The sequence below is a fragment of the Bidens hawaiensis genome, unplaced genomic scaffold (assembly GCF_021521415.1).
Source record: "Bidens hawaiensis isolate Kalapana, Puna unplaced genomic scaffold, B.hawaiensis_p1.1 tig00007372_1, whole genome shotgun sequence".
NCBI lineage: Eukaryota > Viridiplantae > Streptophyta > Magnoliopsida > Asterales > Asteraceae > Bidens > Bidens hawaiensis.
In genome coordinates this window covers 1,210,036-1,231,140 of record NW_027491509.1, presented here as the reverse complement: position 1 = coordinate 1,231,140, position 21,105 = coordinate 1,210,036, and the positions used below count along the sequence as shown (strand labels likewise).

The 21,105-nt window shown below is 34.8% G+C and overlaps 1 protein-coding gene across 1 annotated transcript; it reads left to right on the top strand.

Moving 5' to 3' along the window:
- Nucleotides 1-15,031: 15,031 nt before the first annotated feature.
- LOC143635007 (B3 domain-containing protein Os07g0563300-like) lies at nucleotides 15,032-20,521 on the top strand. Its single transcript, XM_077102930.1, has 12 exons — nucleotides 15,032-15,221; nucleotides 16,365-16,446; nucleotides 16,537-16,635; nucleotides 16,720-16,954; nucleotides 17,042-17,657; nucleotides 18,047-18,143; nucleotides 18,224-18,398; nucleotides 18,473-18,552; nucleotides 18,620-18,850; nucleotides 18,927-18,976; nucleotides 19,069-19,139; nucleotides 19,887-20,521. Exons 1-12 carry the CDS (start codon nucleotides 15,112-15,114, stop codon nucleotides 20,273-20,275), a joined length of 2,235 nt encoding a protein of 744 aa, XP_076959045.1. The 5' UTR covers nucleotides 15,032-15,111; the 3' UTR covers nucleotides 20,276-20,521.
- The last annotated feature ends 584 nt before the right edge of the window (nucleotides 20,522-21,105 follow it).

Genomic DNA, 21,105 nt, shown 5'->3' with positions numbered 1-21,105 from the left:
ACTTTCCATCAAAGTCAAATCCCTACACTTTTGTCAACCCTTTTCCAAGATTCTTTCAACACCATTATTATTATTACTTACAACTTTTTCAAGTAATCAAGTATGTGGGTTTTCAAAATTACCTTTCTTCTTTAACCATTTTACCATTTAACAACTTATGACTTCAATCAAATGCCAAAATCAAAACCCATGGTTCTAATGAGTGTTTTTATCCATAATCCATTTCCAATCTTTTGACCATTTTCACATTTACTTCCAATATTAAAACAATACTTAAACTCATTTGTTAAACAAACTCAAGTAACATCCATATGGACAATCTATACAAGCTTAAATGCAACCATATCAAGTCCTATAATCAACAAAACCCATCTTATGCATTCCTATATAAACTCACGGCTACATACATACATGCATATATCCATATCATGCTTGCATGTATACTACCAAACATACTAGAATCAAACCTTAAACATCAAATAACAACTAGTATACACAAATCTTTGAAGTGGGTTACCTTGGGTTTCGGATTTGGTGCCTATGGAGGTGATAATGTGACCTTGGGTTGGCTATAATCCTTCCTTTGGCTTCCTACTTCTTGTAATATGCTTAAACCTCCACCAAATACCTCCTAATCAATTGTTGTGTGTGTAAAAGTTTGAAAATGTGAGATGGTAGGAAGGTGATGGGGTGGCCGGTTATATAAAGGGAGGAAGAGAGGGGTATAGGGTAGTGAGTTGGATGGTAGAGTGTGCATGTGTCCATATTGAAGCTTCTAGGTAATCATTGCATAACTACATGTGTGTTTCTTATTGGTGGGTTTGGGAGGTGGGGCTGGATTGTGTGTGTGTGGAGGCCGAGAGAGATGGGAGAGGGAGAGGGAGAGGTGATTTGAATTATGGCATGTGCTAATAGCTAGGTATTAATGTTTAACGTATCTCGTAATTTATCTAGCCAAACGACTTCCGTTTCTAATAATTTTTATCAGACTTTGAGCGAAATTAGATTACAGTCAATGTCTGCCTAAAAACATAATCTTCTGAAAAACTTAATGTCGGGCTCTTACGGTGTCCTCTACTGGCTTTCGGTTACTTATTTTCTAATTTTCGCGATTCGAACCTTCTAAAATTAAGTTTATACACTATCTCTAATAGCCTAACATAAAATTTTATTTTTCGAGGTCATCTTGACACGTTTATGAATTTATCCGTTTTGAGATATTACCCGGTGTCAATCTGTACAGTGTCAGCTACACGACAAAATTGAACTTTTTCGGGTTCCATATATTAATATTCAACTAAAATCAAAAACTTTGGCTAAAAATATTATTCCTATATATTTACCTTACTAATTAATACACGATTTCGGTTAATATAATTACCAGATTAGTCTAATTTTTGGCGGTTGTCATAGTAAGCTCGTCACTGAGAAGGGGGGGTTCCTCCTTGTGACCACCCTCCGGCGTGAAAATCAGACTAGATTGCTCTGAATATAAGTGTATATAGAGAGAAATAGCTAGATAAGATGATAATACCGTTCCTAGGTGTTGGAGTATTTATAGCCGAATGTAGGTTTCCAAGCAGGTACGGCCAGCTGTATATAATATTCCTTTTCCACCAATTATGGGCTACGTTCGTGCCACGATGAGAGTTGGTGGGTAGGCAGCGGCTGATAGTGACATTTTGTACTGGAGCGTGCTCCTCCTCGTACTATTGTCAGTGAGCTGTCACCCTGTGATTGGTTCATGGGTCGCTTTTGTCAGATCTTGTCTATTTATCCATACCTTGGTAGGTATAGTACAAAAGATCTTCTAGAAGTGTACGGACTGGCTCTTTTGGGCGAGAATATTCCCGCCCTGCTCATTCCTTCTTCAGGTGACATTGCTGAAGTATAAGAGTTAGTGTCTTATGCGTGTAGCCTCTGTTAGTGCGGGTAGCCTTCCTTCTTGGCTTGTACCCACAGCTGCGGGGACAGGCAGGGTACTGTACCAAGGGAGGCTTTCCTGCGGGAACAGCTGGCTTACTGCGTATAAGGTCTTCATCTCTCTAAGCATGGTGGGTCCTGCGGATCCAGTTGGTCTTTGCGCAGACGTGCCTCTTTAAGGTGAGTCTTGCGGGTCCAACTGGGCTTTGCGGGGACCTACCTCTTCATCCTCAAATTGAAAAGGCAATCTATTAATTTGCAATTTTTGTGAAATTCAACCTTTTGTTTTTATCATAGATAAATTTCAAAATATACGCACATGCATACATATATAAATTAAAACGATTCAAATAAGTTAAAAAACATATTTATAATATTATAGTACTATGTAAAGTAATTAGTTATTTGTTTAAACATGCTGGTAGGAAGTTGTATATAAATTGGATGTGACTTAATGGTAGAGCACTCACTTTACTAGTGGGAGGTAGGGGGTTCAAACCTCACTATCACCAATTTATATAGGAGATATGAGGGATGACCCTGGCTTGCTAGGGTTCGAGTCCTGATCTAACCCGGTTTTACCGGCTCCTCGCTGTCGTGCCGTTTGACGGGCGGGGGGGTCGGGTTTTATCCGGTGAATCCCTCAGCTGGTGGACCGCTAGGGGCTCCGTCCGTCCGGACTAGTGGCCGGCTCGGGCTCCTTTAGCCAATGGGGGCCGCGTACGAAGTACTCTGCGTTAATTAGTTGGCCTTTCAAACAAAAAAGGTAAGAAGTTGTATTTAAAATGAAAATAGTATAGTAATAAAATAACATTGAAAAACACCCTCGTGTTTTTGTCTTACTTCCTAGGGGTGTAGGCACATGAGATCTAAAGAGCAGCTCCTGACAAGCACGTGCCTTCACGATGGTTTTAGGATGTTGACTTTTAAGACATAATAAGATTGCAATCTTGACTTTCAGATAATAGAAATAGATTACTGTGCATTTTTAGATACTTAATTTTCAAAAGTTAAAATATGTTTTTGTTGCAAATATTAAGACAATTTGATCACCAAGAGTAATTTAATAAGGAGGATTGATTTACTTAGACCAAATTTAATGAGAGGGCTTACTAGTGTTCCTCCCTCCGCCATCTCGTATGAATTTCATACTTTCGTAAATTTGTTTGAAAATTGTAAAAGGCTAGATCATTTGATAAGAAATAACTAGCATGTCATATAATGTTATGTTGTGTGATCATCGGTTTTTAAAATTTATGAGTGACATGAATTTTTTATCATGATCCAAATAACTAACATGTTTGTTGTGTTGGGCCAAGGTAGCCCAAAGTTTAAATATCAAAATAGCCCATTAACTAACGAGGTAGCCCAATGAAAGTCATTTTACAGCTTTTTTGAGTATAGTAGCCCGGATGGTGGTCCTGTGCAAACTAATCTCTTTACAGGGCCCATGAAACTGTATCAGCGTAATAGAACACGATACCATGCTGTCATATGGTTGGATTCGGACGTGAATCCGTGTTTATAGTATGAAACCTCATACAACATAGGGGTTGTTTGGTTCATTCATATCTGAATGAGCCTCTGTCTCATTCAGCAACTACAATAAGTCTAAATGATTCAGACCTAATTTTAACAATTCCAATGTTTTTTCTGTATAGAACCAAACAGTCTGAAGTCTGAATGAATAAGATGTTTATGTTGGATTTTCACAAGATTATCAAAGTCATATAAACCCATTTATATGAAAAACGCAGCGGATTAAATAGTTTAAAATCTTGTTATATTGATTAATATAAAACCCGTTTTATATGTAAAACCCAAGCCCCGGATCCATATACGAATTTGCATGCATACAAAACAATATCCATAGGGGGTTTATGTAATTCAACCTTTCAAGATGCAAGAAAGATGAAGGAGATGACGGTTTGAATAGCAAGCCTTCAATGGAGAAATGCCTCAAGCTTGTATACCCAACAAGCTCCAACAAACACATTAGTTGCTAGGGTCCTAACACTTGATGCAAGAACAAACCCTTTTGTTTTTTTTCTTCTTGTTGTTCTCAGCTCCTAATGGGGAGAAAAGAAAGAAGAGGTGTGTGTGAGAGAGAGAGTGTAGAGATTATTCACCCAAGAATTATGATCCTTCAATCCCTCTCTTGCATGTCTTGAAAAAAACAAAAGGAGGAGAGACAAGAGGGGAGAGGTTTTTCCCACCCAAAATTCAAATCCCCTTTTATTACTTACAATTTATTTACTTATAATGTTTATGTCATAAGCATAACATAAGTAACATGCAATATGTCATTTAACCAATTTAAATAACATCTCTCAAAATATAAATTATCCGTATAATTTATTTAACACACAAATGCAAATATTTAGAAAACCCAATTTCCAAATATTATAAGTGTTGATAATCATTACTTAGATCATATCTAATAATAATTACCGTGGCGTTTGTTTACTTGTTATTGGGTATGACCCGACTTGGATTAATACGTATTAGCCACATCAACTCTAATATGTGTCTTGGGCAGATCGATTCCAACAGTTTACATCTGAATGGTTACATTCAGATGTAAATAAGCAACCCCGTAATCTTTTATAAAACCAGATCATATTAAAAAGAATGTGTCTATGTTTCTCTTTGTGACGGATTGACGGTGCTGTAATCAATGTTTCCATAGTCAGTGGTGGATCCAAGAACTTTTTTCAGGTGGTGCACTACTTTTATATGATTAAAATTCATAAAGTCGGTCGGGTATAAAAAATTCCGGTCGGTTCGATGGCTCGGGCAAAGCTCATTACATAATAAAAATACGATAAAATAATAAAGTGTCTTTATTTACCACTAAAATTAGGAAAATCATGCCCAGTTGGTTGACATGTACCTCTAAGTAGATATGTCCGTCTAATTTCATCTTTTTGACTTGGGTGATAAGATGAAATGGTTTGCCTTTCGGAAGGATCCCATGAAAGATCATCAAAATTTATTTTTGACGGTTTAATACTTGGAAAATGATGATCCAAGGTTCGATGGTTCACTTTGGAAATATTTCTTGATATTCATAATACCTACGAATCAAATATTACAAACTAACAAATTAAAAACTAAGAAACTAGCAAAATCTAACAAACTAACAAATTAAAACCAACTATCTAACTAAATAAAACTAAAGTAACAATCAAAAACAATTAACAAGAAGTCAAGAACAATTTAACAAATGGATGTATACATCACCTAGTTTCATAAATGTAATGTTGTAAATAACAAATAAAGATTATCAGTTTATAGAAAACTTTCTAAGAATCATTTTATCAAACACATTGTAAGCATAATTGTAACAATAAAAAAAACATTTATTTATCTCATTCTACCACCTAATTATGAAGATTTGAGAGCTGAATGTGAGAGTTAAACAACCAAACCACTTATTAACACAACCACAGACCATATAAGACAATAGACGAAAGCAAAAATCCCAAAAATTATTTCAACATATCGATGAGAATTGGTAAAGAACATGGAAGATTGAACATACATTCAAAGTGGGAAGAAGAGAACGACTTAACGGGGACGAGGGGTCACGGGAGATAGGCTGTCGCAGTTGTGTTTGAAGAGAGGCCAGGGAAGATTGAAGAGGCGCCAAATTTTTTGTTGTGTGTGTTTTAATAAAACCCTAATTGATATAAGGTGAATTTGTAAAAAAGAATAGCTTTCAACCGGAATAGAACCTGCAACCTTCAGGTAACAAAACCAACACCTTACCGATTGAACCAACACTTCAAACATTTATATAGTGGTTTCTTTCCTATTTATAAAGTGGTTCCTTTAATATTTTCTATATACAATTACATTATTATTTCGAAACTCGGGTGATTCCGCGAAACCACCCACTTATACTATAGATCCGCCCCTGTCCATAGTAAGATTTGGGGGAACGGTGAAGTACCAAACACATAAAGGCATAAAAGAAAACATTTGCATTATCAATGTGGGTATATCTAAGGTTGCAGTTGTGATCGATGTCTTTTTATTTTATATTTTTGAAGCTGAGAGTGTTAATGGGAGCAAAGTCTCTATCTTATGAAATAAAGAAAAAGTTTTCCTTATCATATCATTTTCAGATTCTACAAGTATGTTGTTATGAGTGGTATTTTATGCATTTGTTTGTTTTTTTCTTAGCAATCTTCACAACAAACTTTAATTATTTGTAACACTTGTTTGAATAAGGGTTTTCATGCCTAATGTGCATCTTATCTCATCATTTGGTATAATTATGATGTTTCTTTTTGCTCCATTTCAACTTGAACTTATAACCAATGTTGTAAAAGTAGGTCTATAAGGCCGAGTACTCTTTGAGTACTTGCTACAAGGTAAGGTGTTGAGGGGAGTTTCTTTAACTCCGCCTAGTTACTAAAAATTATTCAAAGGTGGTCAACATAAGTCATAATCACATCTAGTCGGTTAACTTGGGTCTATTTTCATGATTTAATATTATTATTTAATATTTTTATTTAAGTTATATTAAATTAACTTTACTTATATTAATATTATTATTTATTTAGAAAGAGATGGAAGTGGTGAAATGGTAACCATTTCCATGATATTGTTGAAAATAGTGGAGTAGAGTGACGTATGATGTGACGCAATACAATAAGAGGCAAAATGGCATGTACACCTTATAGTTTAAGAATGCAATACACTTCGATTAAGGTGTAGTTAAAACAAAAAGGGGATCCAGAAATTTCCACTACGTGGGTATAAATGAACATTCAGAACATATAAGAGTGTGAATTGATCTTTACACCACTTTTTAAAAATTAAAATACATATTATATCATATAAAATAAGAGAATAATAAAGTTAATAATCTAAATAGTTTTAAAGTAACTAAATACACTTACAAAGAAAATGTTAATATTCTTAATAAATTGTTATTCCCTTTTAAAAGAAAACTTATAACTATAATTAAAAAAGACCATGGTTATTCATAGACCTTTTTTAGTTATTCACACACCCTTTTAACACACATTTAAACCCTATATACACCCTTTATAAGGTGCATAAATAACACATCCTTTAAAAAACTAATATTCTTTCTGACCAACATGGGAACTACCATGAGTACCATATAACAACAATTTCCCCCCGTAGACAATAAAAAAATCTACCTAATTACTAATAATTTTTAGTTGAAATTATTAAAATTCAATAAGCCTATAACTTAAATGATAGTGACATGTAAATTTTTACAAGGTGCATGTGTTATGATGGAATGTATCTTTTGACAAGCGTCATGAGATTAGAAAGCTCAAATAAAGCAATTTTAATAACATTTATTATTTTTTTGTAAGAAGTGAAAAAAAAAAAGATCATACGTCTTTTTAACTTTAGGTTGAGATTTCCAAGTATCACATGAAAAGACAACAAACATGCAATGTTTTATTATCACAACCACTTGGTTTAGAGATCTATTCAAAAGGATTGTGCTCAATTATGTACTTCGTTATACATCCCCTTCAAGTTGTTACATCAAGGTAGTAGGTATGGTCTCGACCGGGAGGATGGCGTGGGACGGCCAGAGACACTAAGGTGGCATAGATATGGTGGTGACGGATGTAACAACGGATTTGTGATGCCAATATAGAGAAGAAACAAAAAAGAAATACTAAAACCCATAATCATTTTTGTTGAAAGGCATACATTTTTACGAATGGACCAAGCTAATGGTTTTGTAATTTAGTTTTAACATTAAATATACATATTGTTTTGCATAAAAATATATATAAATAGTTTTTATCGTCGTATTACGGGGATTGTTGTACATTATTCGTTTATAATATTTATATTTATTTGGATTTTAATTTTATTTATTATAAGTAAATTAATAATATATTTTGGGTTTGATAATGAAAGAGCTTCATAAATAAATGAGATGTTATAACCGAGTTTAAAAGCTATATGAGTTTGGTGAAACCCATGACCCGTTTGTTTTTTACTATAAAGTTGTTTCTTAGTTATAAATAATATATTTTTAAAAAACAATCGGATATTATATTTTAAAATATCCCTATTTTATAGATTTTCATATCAATATATTTGCGAGATTAATTTTTAATTTAATAAGACGTTATAACCCATTTAAAGGCTATCTGGGTTTAGTGAGACCTATACCAGTGAATTCGGGTCAAATGCATGAGAAACTTTCATTTATAAATAAATCAATCTGGTGGCTTGAGAGAATGCATGAAGCAACCAGAAAGCTTTTAAAAGTTTCGTTTATATATATATATATTTAAGACTAAAAAAAAGAAAGAAAAATTTGGGCCTAGCAAGGTGTCGAACTGGGGCAGTCGACCACCCTGCCCTCCTTAGAGCCGACACTGAACACCGTTCTCCACTACTAGAAAACTGGGTAATTTGCTATGCATTTTGCATTTTTATGTCTTAAATTGTTATTAATAATATTAATTAAGGATATAAATCTATTTAAATTGATAAAATAATGCACCATTATATTAAACAACTACATATTTATTTAGTAAATAAATGTTAATAAATACATATACCTTATTTTGTCATCGTCCCCATTACATTATTTCTCATTTCTCTTTTGTGACCTTATTGAGAAAGTATTATTGTCATATTTTAGTTATCGTTCATGGCCACTAGTGATACTAGATTGGTGATTGGCATGATGATGTCGATCTTCTTTGCTTCCTCCATTTCGGCCGATCTGGACTTGCTTCAAGATGTTTGTGTTGCCAAACTTAACACCGGTAGATTTTAATCCGTTTAGCCTTTTTATTATTATTAAATAAACAAACCTAGTACCAATTCACTAGTAACGTAGTTTTGGGAAGGGTGCGACAAGTACAAACATTATTTTTATCCCCACAACTTATTATTTCAAATATGCTTTATTTTTGGAATGTATAAATAATGAGAAGAAATTGTAATCAAAGTCATGTGTGGTCTACCAAACACAGATATGACAATGAATGGATTCGTCTGTAAAAGCTCATTTTCAGCAGATGATTTTTTCTTTGATGGGCTATCACAACCAAGATGCACCAACAACACACTCGGGTCGACAGTTAAGCTTGCAACAGTCTCACGGGCCTAAACACCTTAGGCATATCAATGGCTCGCATTGACTTTGCTCCTGGCGGCATAAACTGTAACACCCCGTAACTGCAGCGGAAACGTAAACGGGATGCAACAGACGCCTCTGATATCAACCACATTGTTTACAAAGAAAATTGAATGCATTAATATACTTCAAAATTACTTTATCTCGTATTTCATTACCGTCTAGGTGATACACACATCATACAATACGATACACAATTCTATCTGTTATAATGTATCCTAACATTCCGCACGCAAATCTTACACACATCAAGCACTTAGCACGTAAGCATTCACTTCATCTTAGTTGTACCTGAAAAGCATGTGAGAAAACGGGTCAACTACGAATAGTTGGTGAGTTTCACAATTCGAGTAAACCATGATAAATCATTATCAAAATATAATATTATCGATGTAATTATGCTGAGCCCACAAGTGAAACATCTGACTATCACACACAACCCCCGTGGCATATCCCCCGCCCACGGACCCGTGGCATATCCCCCACCCACGGAACTGCCCCAAACCGCTATGTCTAACATTACATAGCAAAATATATATAACACCCAAAATAGACATGTGCAACTGGCTGGGAAACATCAGCAAATCCATGCCGGACTGGTTGGGTTTGTCAGACCAATAGTACTATCCACACTCTACCGGCTTTCAGTTAATCACTCGTGTTCTGGGGCCTTAGAATGTTAGCAACTCAGACAATTACCATCTTAGTACATTTCCGTACGATTCCCGCACAATAAAATATATATAAATCCACGCAAGTCCATGCGTTCAGTATGTATTTAAACATTTCAGTAAAAACATGCTTCCGCCCCGAGAAATTATTCGAAAACAGTTCAGAAAAAGGGGCTCGTGAAACTCACCTTAGCACATGCAAGCAGGTAACAACAATCATTATCAATTAACACGTCCAATCTGTAATATGATCCCTACGATCGTTATTATACACTTATTGTTTATATAATCTTTTAACCGTATCAACCGGTACATCTGGGGACACTGTTAACCCAGTACTGTACCCGAAATACTTCTCCGGACTCAGATTGTGATATCGTTTAGAGTTCCATGGTCACAATTACTATTAGTCGTTTTTCTCGTTTTGCGTGCCTAGCACGGTTATCCGTTTTTATGTTTCAAAAATGAGTTTGGTCACACACGACCCGAAAATAGTGGTTGACTGATAATTTAATTAAAGATGTGAAATTATAGCTCGGTTTAGACGTCCCGATTGGCCGCGGGACCCATTTCCGTCTTTGGCGTACCGGAAACTGTTAAAATAGGTTAAAATTACTCAAATCATCCGAATTATTTTCGGATGATTTATTTTTACTTGTTTAACTCATTTATATGAAAATAGTTCATTTTTAGGGTTTTTATACACCAGTCAGCTCGCTTAAGCGAACTTCACCGGTTTACGCGTTTTAACTTTAAAAGTTTGATAATTAGCACAAATAATTATCCGTTTAATCTCGGATCTTGAAATTTTGCACAAATCACTTTTTGACAGTGGGGAATTTTATAAAAATATTTCCAGAATTTTTCATAATATTTAATTATTTTTCACCATTTTTGACCAAAACCGAGCATTAAATTCACCAAATATTCATCCTTTATCCAAAAATTACCAAAAATTCACAGAACTCTTATTTTCATGTGTAGAACATCCCTGTAAAATTTCATGACCTAACTCTAAACCATCAACAATCTGTCCCAAAACACATACACCGAACATAAACTGAATATACCTTTCGTTTTCCGCCACTAAAAGCTACAAACTCGTCTTTCCGCCTTATCTACCACTAAACACAGAGCCTACAAACAACATACCACAATACCAAGCAAGTTACACTCACGATCAAGCCATTTCTTTCATGGTTTCGGTTATGATTCCAAAAACAAAGATTTAACCGTAAAAATTCATTTTTGATTCGTTTAACTCCTTTCTTGGACCAAGATCCCTTGTATAACCCGTATACATCACTTGATCATGCAAGAATCGGTTTTCATCATTGAAACCTCATTTTCTTGCAATTAAACTCAAGAAACGAAGATGGAATCGTGATTAACTCGGTTTTTACCTCGGTTTTCTTGCTCCAAATATCGGTTTTGAGTTCATGATCTTGAGAGAGTTGAAGATTGTTGGAGTAGTTTGATGAAAAAAAGAAAATGAAGGGCTAAGGGAACACCCTTGTCCGATCGGGATTTTGAGAGGGTGGGGTGGGACCCACCTTTTCATCCTAGGCCACATGTTTGGATTCTCGTAATCCGGATGATGTTTTGGATAATCTGGTTCAGTTCGTTTTTCGGTTAAATGTCTAATTCGGCTTAAAACGAGGCTAAAACGGTCGTTTTTCGGCTAAAAAATGAAATTTATATAAAACCGATTTAAAAACTTTAAAAATTTAAACCATGACATTTATTGACTTAAAACATCATATCATTAATTATCGCGCATCTTTTTCGGCTTGATCGATCATCTCTTGCTCGGTTTGGTATTAAAGTTTTCGTTTAATGTACCGACGTATCATTAAATCGAAATTTTTTTTATGTGCCGTACTTTACTTATCCCGAAGCATTAATACTTCGTAACATCACTAAATATTATAGATATCGTCTATAATTGAACCCTCGATTCGTTCGGGTTTCAATAACTATCGATCGATTGATCGCATATTCAATACGATGAATTATATATTCACGTACAATCGATACAGTGAACCACGTATTCTCGTATAATTACTGTGGTAACTCATGTACCCGACATTAAATATGACGTAACTATTGTCTGCCGGTTAGGGTATACCGGGTTTTGTCGGAATCGTTACATAAACCCACCACACACCCACCCACGAGCCACTGAGAAAGGGAAACAAATCAAAGGCCTATGATTACATAATTCGTGTTAACCGAGTAATTTATCACATAACTGTTTTTCAATTTATAAGGTTTGGGTTATCAAATCGAAATTCGTTAATTAGATTAGGCTCGGAAATTTTGAAGTCAAGTATTTGAATGTATCGTGTGTTTTTACTATTTGCTTTTTTTCTTTTTTCTAAAACAAATCAAATAATTCCAGTTGAAATAATACTTTTGGCAATAAAGACTTTTTAAATTGAAGTAATGGATCATAAATAGCTCTGACTTACCATAAACACAACATATTGATTTATTTATAGCATTCGTAATGGGTTCTCGTGTTATGTGGGCATATTCTTTATTTTTTAGAGTGTGTTTGGAGTGAGTATGAGTGAATAAAAGAAAATTTGTAATATTAATGGTTAATTTTGAAAAAACACTTTAAACCATACATAATATTTTAATATTTTTCAAATCGGTTGTGAGTGGAGGGGAAGAAAACATAATGATAAAAGTATAAAAAAAGTATTATTGAATTAAAAGGAGATAGAAAAGTATTTTTTTTAGTGTAATTTTAAATTTGTAGGTGACAAACCGATTGAGACTAGAGGTGTGCGAGTAATGATTCGGTACCGACGACACCAAATTGTACCGAATTCGGTACTGATACCGATATCAATTGGTATAAGTACCGAGAACGCTCATCTGATTGTTTATGTAAATCGTACCTTTTCATTTTTTAAAAACTGTATCGTAACAATATTCCTAGGCACACACAAAACAAAAATCAGAAGATTGTTTCAATATAACTCGTGTAGTCCTTTTGACAATCATTTTAAAATAGATAAGTATTAAATAAAAATAAATAAAACATCGTTTGTACTGGATATATATTTTATGACGTGTTAATGGTACTGAATATGCTTGTAAATTAACTGAACAAACACAAAGACATATTCGTGTTTGTTTATTTAACTTTAAACGAACACGAACTCGAACACATAATCGGATAAATTTATGTGTTTATGTTCGTTCGTTTAAATAATGTACATGTTTATCTATGTTCATTCGTTTTAGATCTAAACAAACAGTTCACGGACATAAATGAACATAACCGAACAAACATAAATGAACATATATGAACAAACGTAAATAAACACAAACAACTTAATTGAACACAAAATATAATAATTCAATTAAGTAAATGACTCATTCATATAATATTTAATTAAATTCTATTAATATGTAAGCGGATATAAATGAACAACAACGAACAAGAATAAACGAATAAAAATGAATGTTCACGATATAAATAAGAACTTCCCTTCAAACAATTTATGTACAGTCGTTGATTGTTTGAATCACTTACATGCCTAATACTTAACATATCATAATTTTCCACATGCAAGTTTAATAAAGTCTAATTGGTTGATAAAGCAATATACTAAATATGTGTACGTTTAGCCTAACTCATACATAATTTACTTTTTAATTATGACTTTTTTTATAACTAGCAATCAAGGTTTAAACAATTTGAATCACTATATGCTACTCGATATCACTTCACTAAAAACACGAACTAAACAGAGTTTAATCATGGAGTTAGATAATGTTTGGTATGAAGAAATGGAAGGTGTAATAGAATGAACCATTACATATAAACGAAAAAAAGAGTGTTTGATAGGCTAATGAGATGGAATCATCAATTACTATTACCTTATCATTCTTATCATCCGGTCATCCATCTTTATTTTTCATCCCATCTTTCACCCTACATCACGTTCATCGCCCTCCCACCACCACCCACCACCATCAATCATCGGTGTCGCTACCACCCACCCGCCACCATCATCGCTCGCCACCGCAAACACCCACAACCGCCAACGCCCCCGCCGCTTTCATTACCACCAACCACTATCACCGCTACCACCATTGCCGCCACAGCTACACCATCTGCCATCACCAACTGCCACCCACCATCGTCAACCACTATCACCGACCGCCTCCCACCTTCAGCCGTCGCACTGCCACCACTGCCTGTTGTCGACCACTGCCCACCAACACCGTTAACCACCATCATTAACTGCCTCCCACATCCCGCCGCCACCACCCCCCGGTTGTCGTCCACCACAACCCACCATCACTATCACAAACCACCATTACTGACTGCCACCGCCCACCACCATAACTACCACTATCGCCACTGCCACCTACCATTTCCCCCACTCACCACCATCGCCACTCACAACCAATTTTGTTTTATTCTTTTGTCTTTCCTGTCTATTTAATAACATAAAGTAATAATCCATTGTATTCCTAATTACTACACGATAACCAAACAAGACAATGAAATATTAATTATCCATTTTATTTCCACGTCCATTCCATTCATCTTCCCATTCAAATGCCATACATAAAAAAAACCCTCGTTGTATATACTTTGTAGTTGTTTCATAACATCAGTCATGCAATTATGCAACACAACATTTTCAGATTATTTGAAAGGCTTTGAGCTAGGGATGAGTGTTTCCAATACGGTACCGAATTGATATAAAGTTTTGAGTTTTTGGTATCGGTATTTTCCGAATTTTAAATGAAATACCGGTATCGTACCAATACCAACCAAAATTTTACAATTTTGGTACTGGTATTTTCAATATCGTACGGTACTGATCTCATCCCTACTATGAGCACAACACATGTTATACTTTAGCTATCTTGGTTCTTTGTATTATGCATGTTTGATACTGTTTAGTGCTTACATAACTCTAAAACTTTTTATTAGAACGACAATTGAAATTAAATGAAAATAAATGTACAGGATGAGCTCGGTGCCAATCTTAATTTTCTTAAAAATTCGGATAAGTAACAATACCGTAAATGCTCGATTCAATACCGGTACCGTAGGCAAAAGTTTGACAAATACCGATTTTCTTAAAAACCTTGTACGAGTATCGATTCGTGCACCAACCTCTTAAAATACTACAATTTAAACAAGTCGCTCTTTATTATTTGTTTCTCTCCCATAAACCCTCCGTCTGCAACTGACTGACTGACTCTAAACATAAACAAACAAACAAACAAACCACCATCTTAGCCTAGCCTAGGGTTCTAATTCTAATTTCTTCTGTTTATCCATGCGATTACATTGTTAGGTTAGGTTAGGTTTTGACGGTGATGGCTTCGGTTTGGTGCTTGAACTCGTACTGTAATCAGCCTCTGACTGTCCCAAGGCAAGGCTGGCTTTGCCGTACCGGAGATTTCGCCGACCTATGCGATCGATGCTCGTATATTCCTTTTCATTTGTTGTTGTTACGAATTTATACAGTTAGTAGCGCATTTGTTAGTGTTTTAACTGAAGGTGATGTTAGAAATGATAGAGTGTAATTAGGTTCCTTTACTATTTGATGAGCATTTGTTATTGATAGAATGTTGCTGTTAATTTTGCATTTGTTATGCTTCTATTGTAAGCTACATTTAGAGTGTTGCGAATGATGATGATACGAGTGTTATACGGTTAATGATGTTAAGTCGTACGACATTTGTTAGTGCTCAAACTATTTGATGAGAGTAAGATCTTTTACTATTTGATGCTGATCTGTCTGTTGATAGAATGCTGCTATTTGGCATTTGTTGTTAGAAATTTAGGCGTGTTTCCGGTATGCGGATGTTGCTTGTATTGTAAGCTACATTCGAGTGATTTGCTGCGGACGTTAGCTTTTGGGAATCATGATATAAGTGTTATACGGTTAATGTTCAAACTGAACAGTTTTCCTTATTGTGTAGATGATTTTAGAAATGATGAGTGTAAGTTCTTTTACTGCTTGATTTTGATTTGTTATTGATAGAATGCTGCTATATTGCATTTGTTGTTACGAATTTAGGCGCAGTTTTGTTATGCTGATGTTGCTTGTATTGTAAGGTGCATTTGAGTGATGTGTAGGTGATTTGTTGTGTAAGTTAGGTTTTGGAAGTCATGATTTGACCATTACACGGTAATAATTTTAAGTAATACAACATTTCTTGGTGTTAACCGTGCAGTTTTCCTTAATGTCTACATGATTTTAGGAATGAAGGGCGTAAGTTCTTTTACTGTTTGATTCTGATTTCTTGTTGATACATTGTCACTATTTTGCATTTGTTGTTTGAAGTTTAGGTTTAGTTCGTTTATGCTGATGTTGCTTGTATCATAAGTAACATTTGGGTGATTTTCAAGTGATTTGAGTGTTATACAGTTAATGATTTGTAGTAGTAGAAATCTTCTTCCTTTTGTGTGTATGTGTGTGTGTGTTTAAACGAAGGTTAATTGAACAGTTTCACTTATTGTCTACATTATCTGCAGTATTATGGGAATACGAATGATGTTTTCAATCAATATACTTTCTAATTGTATAAAGATTGCGTGTGATTCTTGTTCAATATGGCTGCAGTTCTGCTTTTGAAGATGGAAAATTCTGTGATACATATCACATGAATGCCTCTGGCTGGAGATGCTGTGAATCTTGTGGAAAGGTTAAAATCTTTCAAGGCTAATTAGTTCAGTTCATGTATTTAAGTATGCAAAGTTCAATATAATAATAAGAGACCATTTTCCCTTTGCAGCAAATTCATTGTGGATGCATAGTGTCATTTCACACATACATATTGTTGGATGCTGGAGGCATTGAGTGTCTCAAATGTGCAAAAACAGAATACATCTTGGTATCACTTGTTAATCTTGGTTATAATATATCACAAACTTATACATCACTATAACTAAGACTTACACGCTTATTTTTGTTCAAGACACCGAATACTACTTGGCCATCTGGAAGAATCAATGATATCTCTTCTAAAAGTTGGAGATCTATTGCTGGACCGTGTCCTATACCATGGCGGCAAGCACCGAGCTTGTTCAATGCTGCTAAAGATCAACCTGAACTACAGTTGACTTCCTGTTCTCTCGGCCAAAGTACAAGAAACAGGAATGATAGCTGGCGGGCCGTTGGACAAGAAACTACTATGGATAAAGCCCCCACCGGTAAGATTATGTCATATTTAATGAAATAATATTTTTAATTTCTTACCAAATTAAGTTGACTGAATCTTAACACGCCATTTTGTTCAGGAATGTTTAAAGATGGGAAACATAATCTGTTTAAAGATGTTTCTTACCAATCATATTTTCATACAAATGATTCGTATGATCAAAAGATTGAATCAATCAATGCATCTGGAGTTCATGTTAAAAGGTTATGTACTCCATCATCAGTAGGGAACCAATCTAATAATAATGGATTGGGCCCATCTCTTGGAAATCAGGCCCATCATACTAAGGCCCAATATGTAACACGCTCCTGCCATCAACCACTTTTGTGTTATCGGTCCCAGTTAACATATCAAGATGGATTGGGCTCATCTCTTGGAAATCAGGCCCAAGATGAAATGTACTCCTGCTATCAGCTATTTTCGCGTTACTGGTCACAATCAACAGAACAAGATGGATTGGGCCCATCTCTTGGAAATCAGGCCCATCATAATAAGGCCCAAGATGAAACATACTCCTGCCATCAGCTACTTTCGCGTTGCCGGTCCCAATCAACAGATCAAGATGGATTCGCCCCATCTCTTGGAAATCAGGCCCATCATACTAAGGCCCAAGATGAAACGCACCTCTGCCATAAGCTACTTTCGCGTTACTGGTCCCAATTAACAGATCAAGAACTCCAACAGCTCCCTGCAGGGTATCCTGCTTTTGTAGGAATAGTTAGTTATATATATATATATTTATAATTATTTTCTATATATATATATATATATATATATTTATAATTTGTATAGATAACATATTATATATTATATAGTTACTTTTATCATAATTCTATGCATATAGTTAATATAAAAATATATATTTAAGATATTAAATAAAAATTGTATAAATAATAGGTTTGTTTATGCTTGCGAGCCAACTCTAGCTCGATAAGTGAGGCTCATGCTCGTTTATTAAATGGCTCGAGCTTGTTTAAGCTTGGATTGATTCTAGCTTTTAGCAAGCTGATCACAAGTAGCTAACAAGCAGTTTGGCTTATTTACACTCCTTTAATCATAAAGCATGCCCTTAACATTGTGATAGTTCAAATACCAAGATTACCCCTTTATTTGAGAAAATGTTGAGTGCTAGTGATGCTGGAAAGGGTGGTCGGTTGGTGCTCCCAAAGAAATATGCAGAGGTTAGTCTATATGATACTATACAAAGTTGAAACTGTTTTTAAAGCGACAATTACATAGGATTTTGTTTCTTTATTTGCAGGCTTACCTTCCTCCGATTACTGAGCCTGATGGGTATCCACTTGTGATACAAGATATTAAAGGAAAAGAATGGGTACTGCAATACAGATTTTGGTCCAACAGTAGTAGTAGGATGTATGTTTTAGAAGGAGTCACTCCTTGTATACAGTCAATGCACTTGCAAGCTGGCGATACAGGTAGTAAACTGCATTTCTTTTTAGAATATTTAATCTTATATTTGAGTTGTTACGTATCTTTTATATTGGTTCAGTGACATTTAGTAGGTTGGAGCCTGAAGGAAAGCTTGTCATGGGATTCAGGAAAGCTTCACTTGCATCTCCATCTTACAAGGTAGGTTTGTTTTTTACATACATGCCATAGGTCAAAGTCAAAGTCAAATTAAAACTTATATATTCAGGGGAGCAAAACAACAAACACAAGGATTGAAGAATCTTTAAAGAACGGGACATGGTCAGAAGTTGATAAGCTTTCTAGTCGTGCTAAGAGGAAAAAAGGGGTCAACATGCGGTCAAACAGTAAAAGTCTTCGATTCAGTGTCACTTTGGAACAAGTGCAGGGGTTGTTACAACCCCCTCTTAATGCTCCCACCGTTGTGTTAATCGAGGGTGTTGAATTTGAGGTTTTTCAGGTATTAATGGAACAAAGTTTGAAAATTTAGTTAAAAGTTAAAACGGATATAATGATAACATCGTTTAATGTAACAGGACACACCGTTTATAGGGAGTCCAAGAGCATTTTCAACAGACAGTGTTGGGTAAGTTGGCTACTAATTTATTAATCAAATTTCTTTTTTTATTGGTTATTACAAGAGTTTGTACAGTTATCTCATATCCATTTGGGTACCAGATCTCCTTGTTCAACAGTGGCAGAACCAACACCAAAACATCTGGATCATACACTTCCCATGATCAATCACGGTATAAACCACTTCCAACTAGGGCTGTTCAAAAAAGTTTGCGGCTCAAATCCCGCTCAAAAAAAGTGTGTTTGTAAACAAGCCGAGCCAGTGTTGGCTCGTTCATATGTGTGTGTGCAATTACAATAATAACATATAAAATATTGAATAAAAACAAAAAAATTACATATAACATTTTGTTTCTACCTCTCGATCTTTTAAAAAAATTGAACACACACACACACACACATATATATATAATATGAGGCTTTTGTGTGTGTATATAATATAATATAATATAATATAATATAATATAATATAATATAATATAATATAATATAATATAATATAATATAATATAATATAATATAATATAATATAAACATACAAAAATATTGAAACAATTAATACAAAAATATTACATATAATAATTTTGCTTCTTGATCTTTATGAAAGTTATAAAAATATACTATTATAAATTCTGTAGTTTATTAAATTTGCATGGTTGTATGTTAACATATTAGTCTTTTGTCATTTACATATTAATGTGTAATTAATAAAGAAAAATTAACGAGTCGGCTCGATGTGCCACGTGTTGGCTTGAGTCTTTTATGATCTTGACTTTTTAGCTCGTTAAAAATAAATGAGCCAAGCCAATATGAACTTCGAGCTTGAGCCCCTAACTGGCTCAACAACTTCTAACCAAATTTTGCGCATTATTGATACTTTTTTGCATATTGTTAACACTTGGATGTGTCAAATCAATCAGAAAATACAGAATCAGTGAACACCATGGAAAGCCTTGATGCATTTGCTGACTTGGCAGTCCATGATAGCAAGACCACAAGAGGCCACCCGTGCATATTGCAGCCGCCACCAAATGGCTCCAATCACAAATCAACTTGCAGGCGCAACATGACTCCACCCCCAACGGTGAACCATGATCTGACTCATCCAACTCAACTGCTGTATGCTGGCCAAAGTTTTGAACAATCGTTCAAGTCAACTATCAAAAGTCAAAATATTGACTTGAATATACAACCTAGGCGCGAAGAAGATTCAGATTCTATGGGAATTATGAGGTTAGTTCAAGAATCTACACAGAGATACATGAAGCAACAGCAGCAGAAGTTATCAATCAAAAACCATGATTTATAAAAAAAGGTATCATTTCTGTTATTACTGATTTACTGGTTAACGTTATCAGAGGCGATGTTTTTAGTCCAGATCATGATTTGAGCTCAACCAGACTGGATGGGATTGGTGGTGGTGGCGATGACGGTTCGGTTGAAGCTCGTTTATGATCATTAGTAACAATAGCTGACTTATGACATGCTCCATAAAGTACATAATTTTTCCGGTGTAATTATACACTTATTTAACATGTCATTAGATGATTAAACTATTCAAATCATGTGATTAGATTTTAGCCATCCCAATTTTTGGATGTTCCAGGGTATCGAACTCAGACCTCACAGAGGAAACCCCTAAAAAAACCCATCAGTTAAATAACTAAAAAGGAAAGTACATGGAAAGTAGTCTAAAATGAATATATTAATTGCATTAGGCTGTTCTAATCATATTTGGCACAAGAATTTGGTAAAACACATTACAATCATCTATTTCATCAATCTCCTTTTCATTAAATTATATATTGAATGGTTTACTTTTTTTTGAAACGACCAATCAAGCATAAAATAAAACAAGCAAAGCTGGACTAGCAAGAAGCTAGGCCGACAACAAAACGCCACCATACAAAGCTCAAACGAGCCACCCCTCCCAAGTAATACACAAGTTTTTAAATCTATTTTACAAGCCCAAAGAAAACTCAATGCTTTTATCTCACCTAAAACACTATTAACATGAGTCGGTTTCCTGTCATAAACACCCCGTTCCTTGACTTTCAAATACACCACATTACCGCAAGGCTCACCGCGTTAACACTTTCGCTTCCCGAATGGGTAGCTGGCAAAAATTGTGCAACTCCA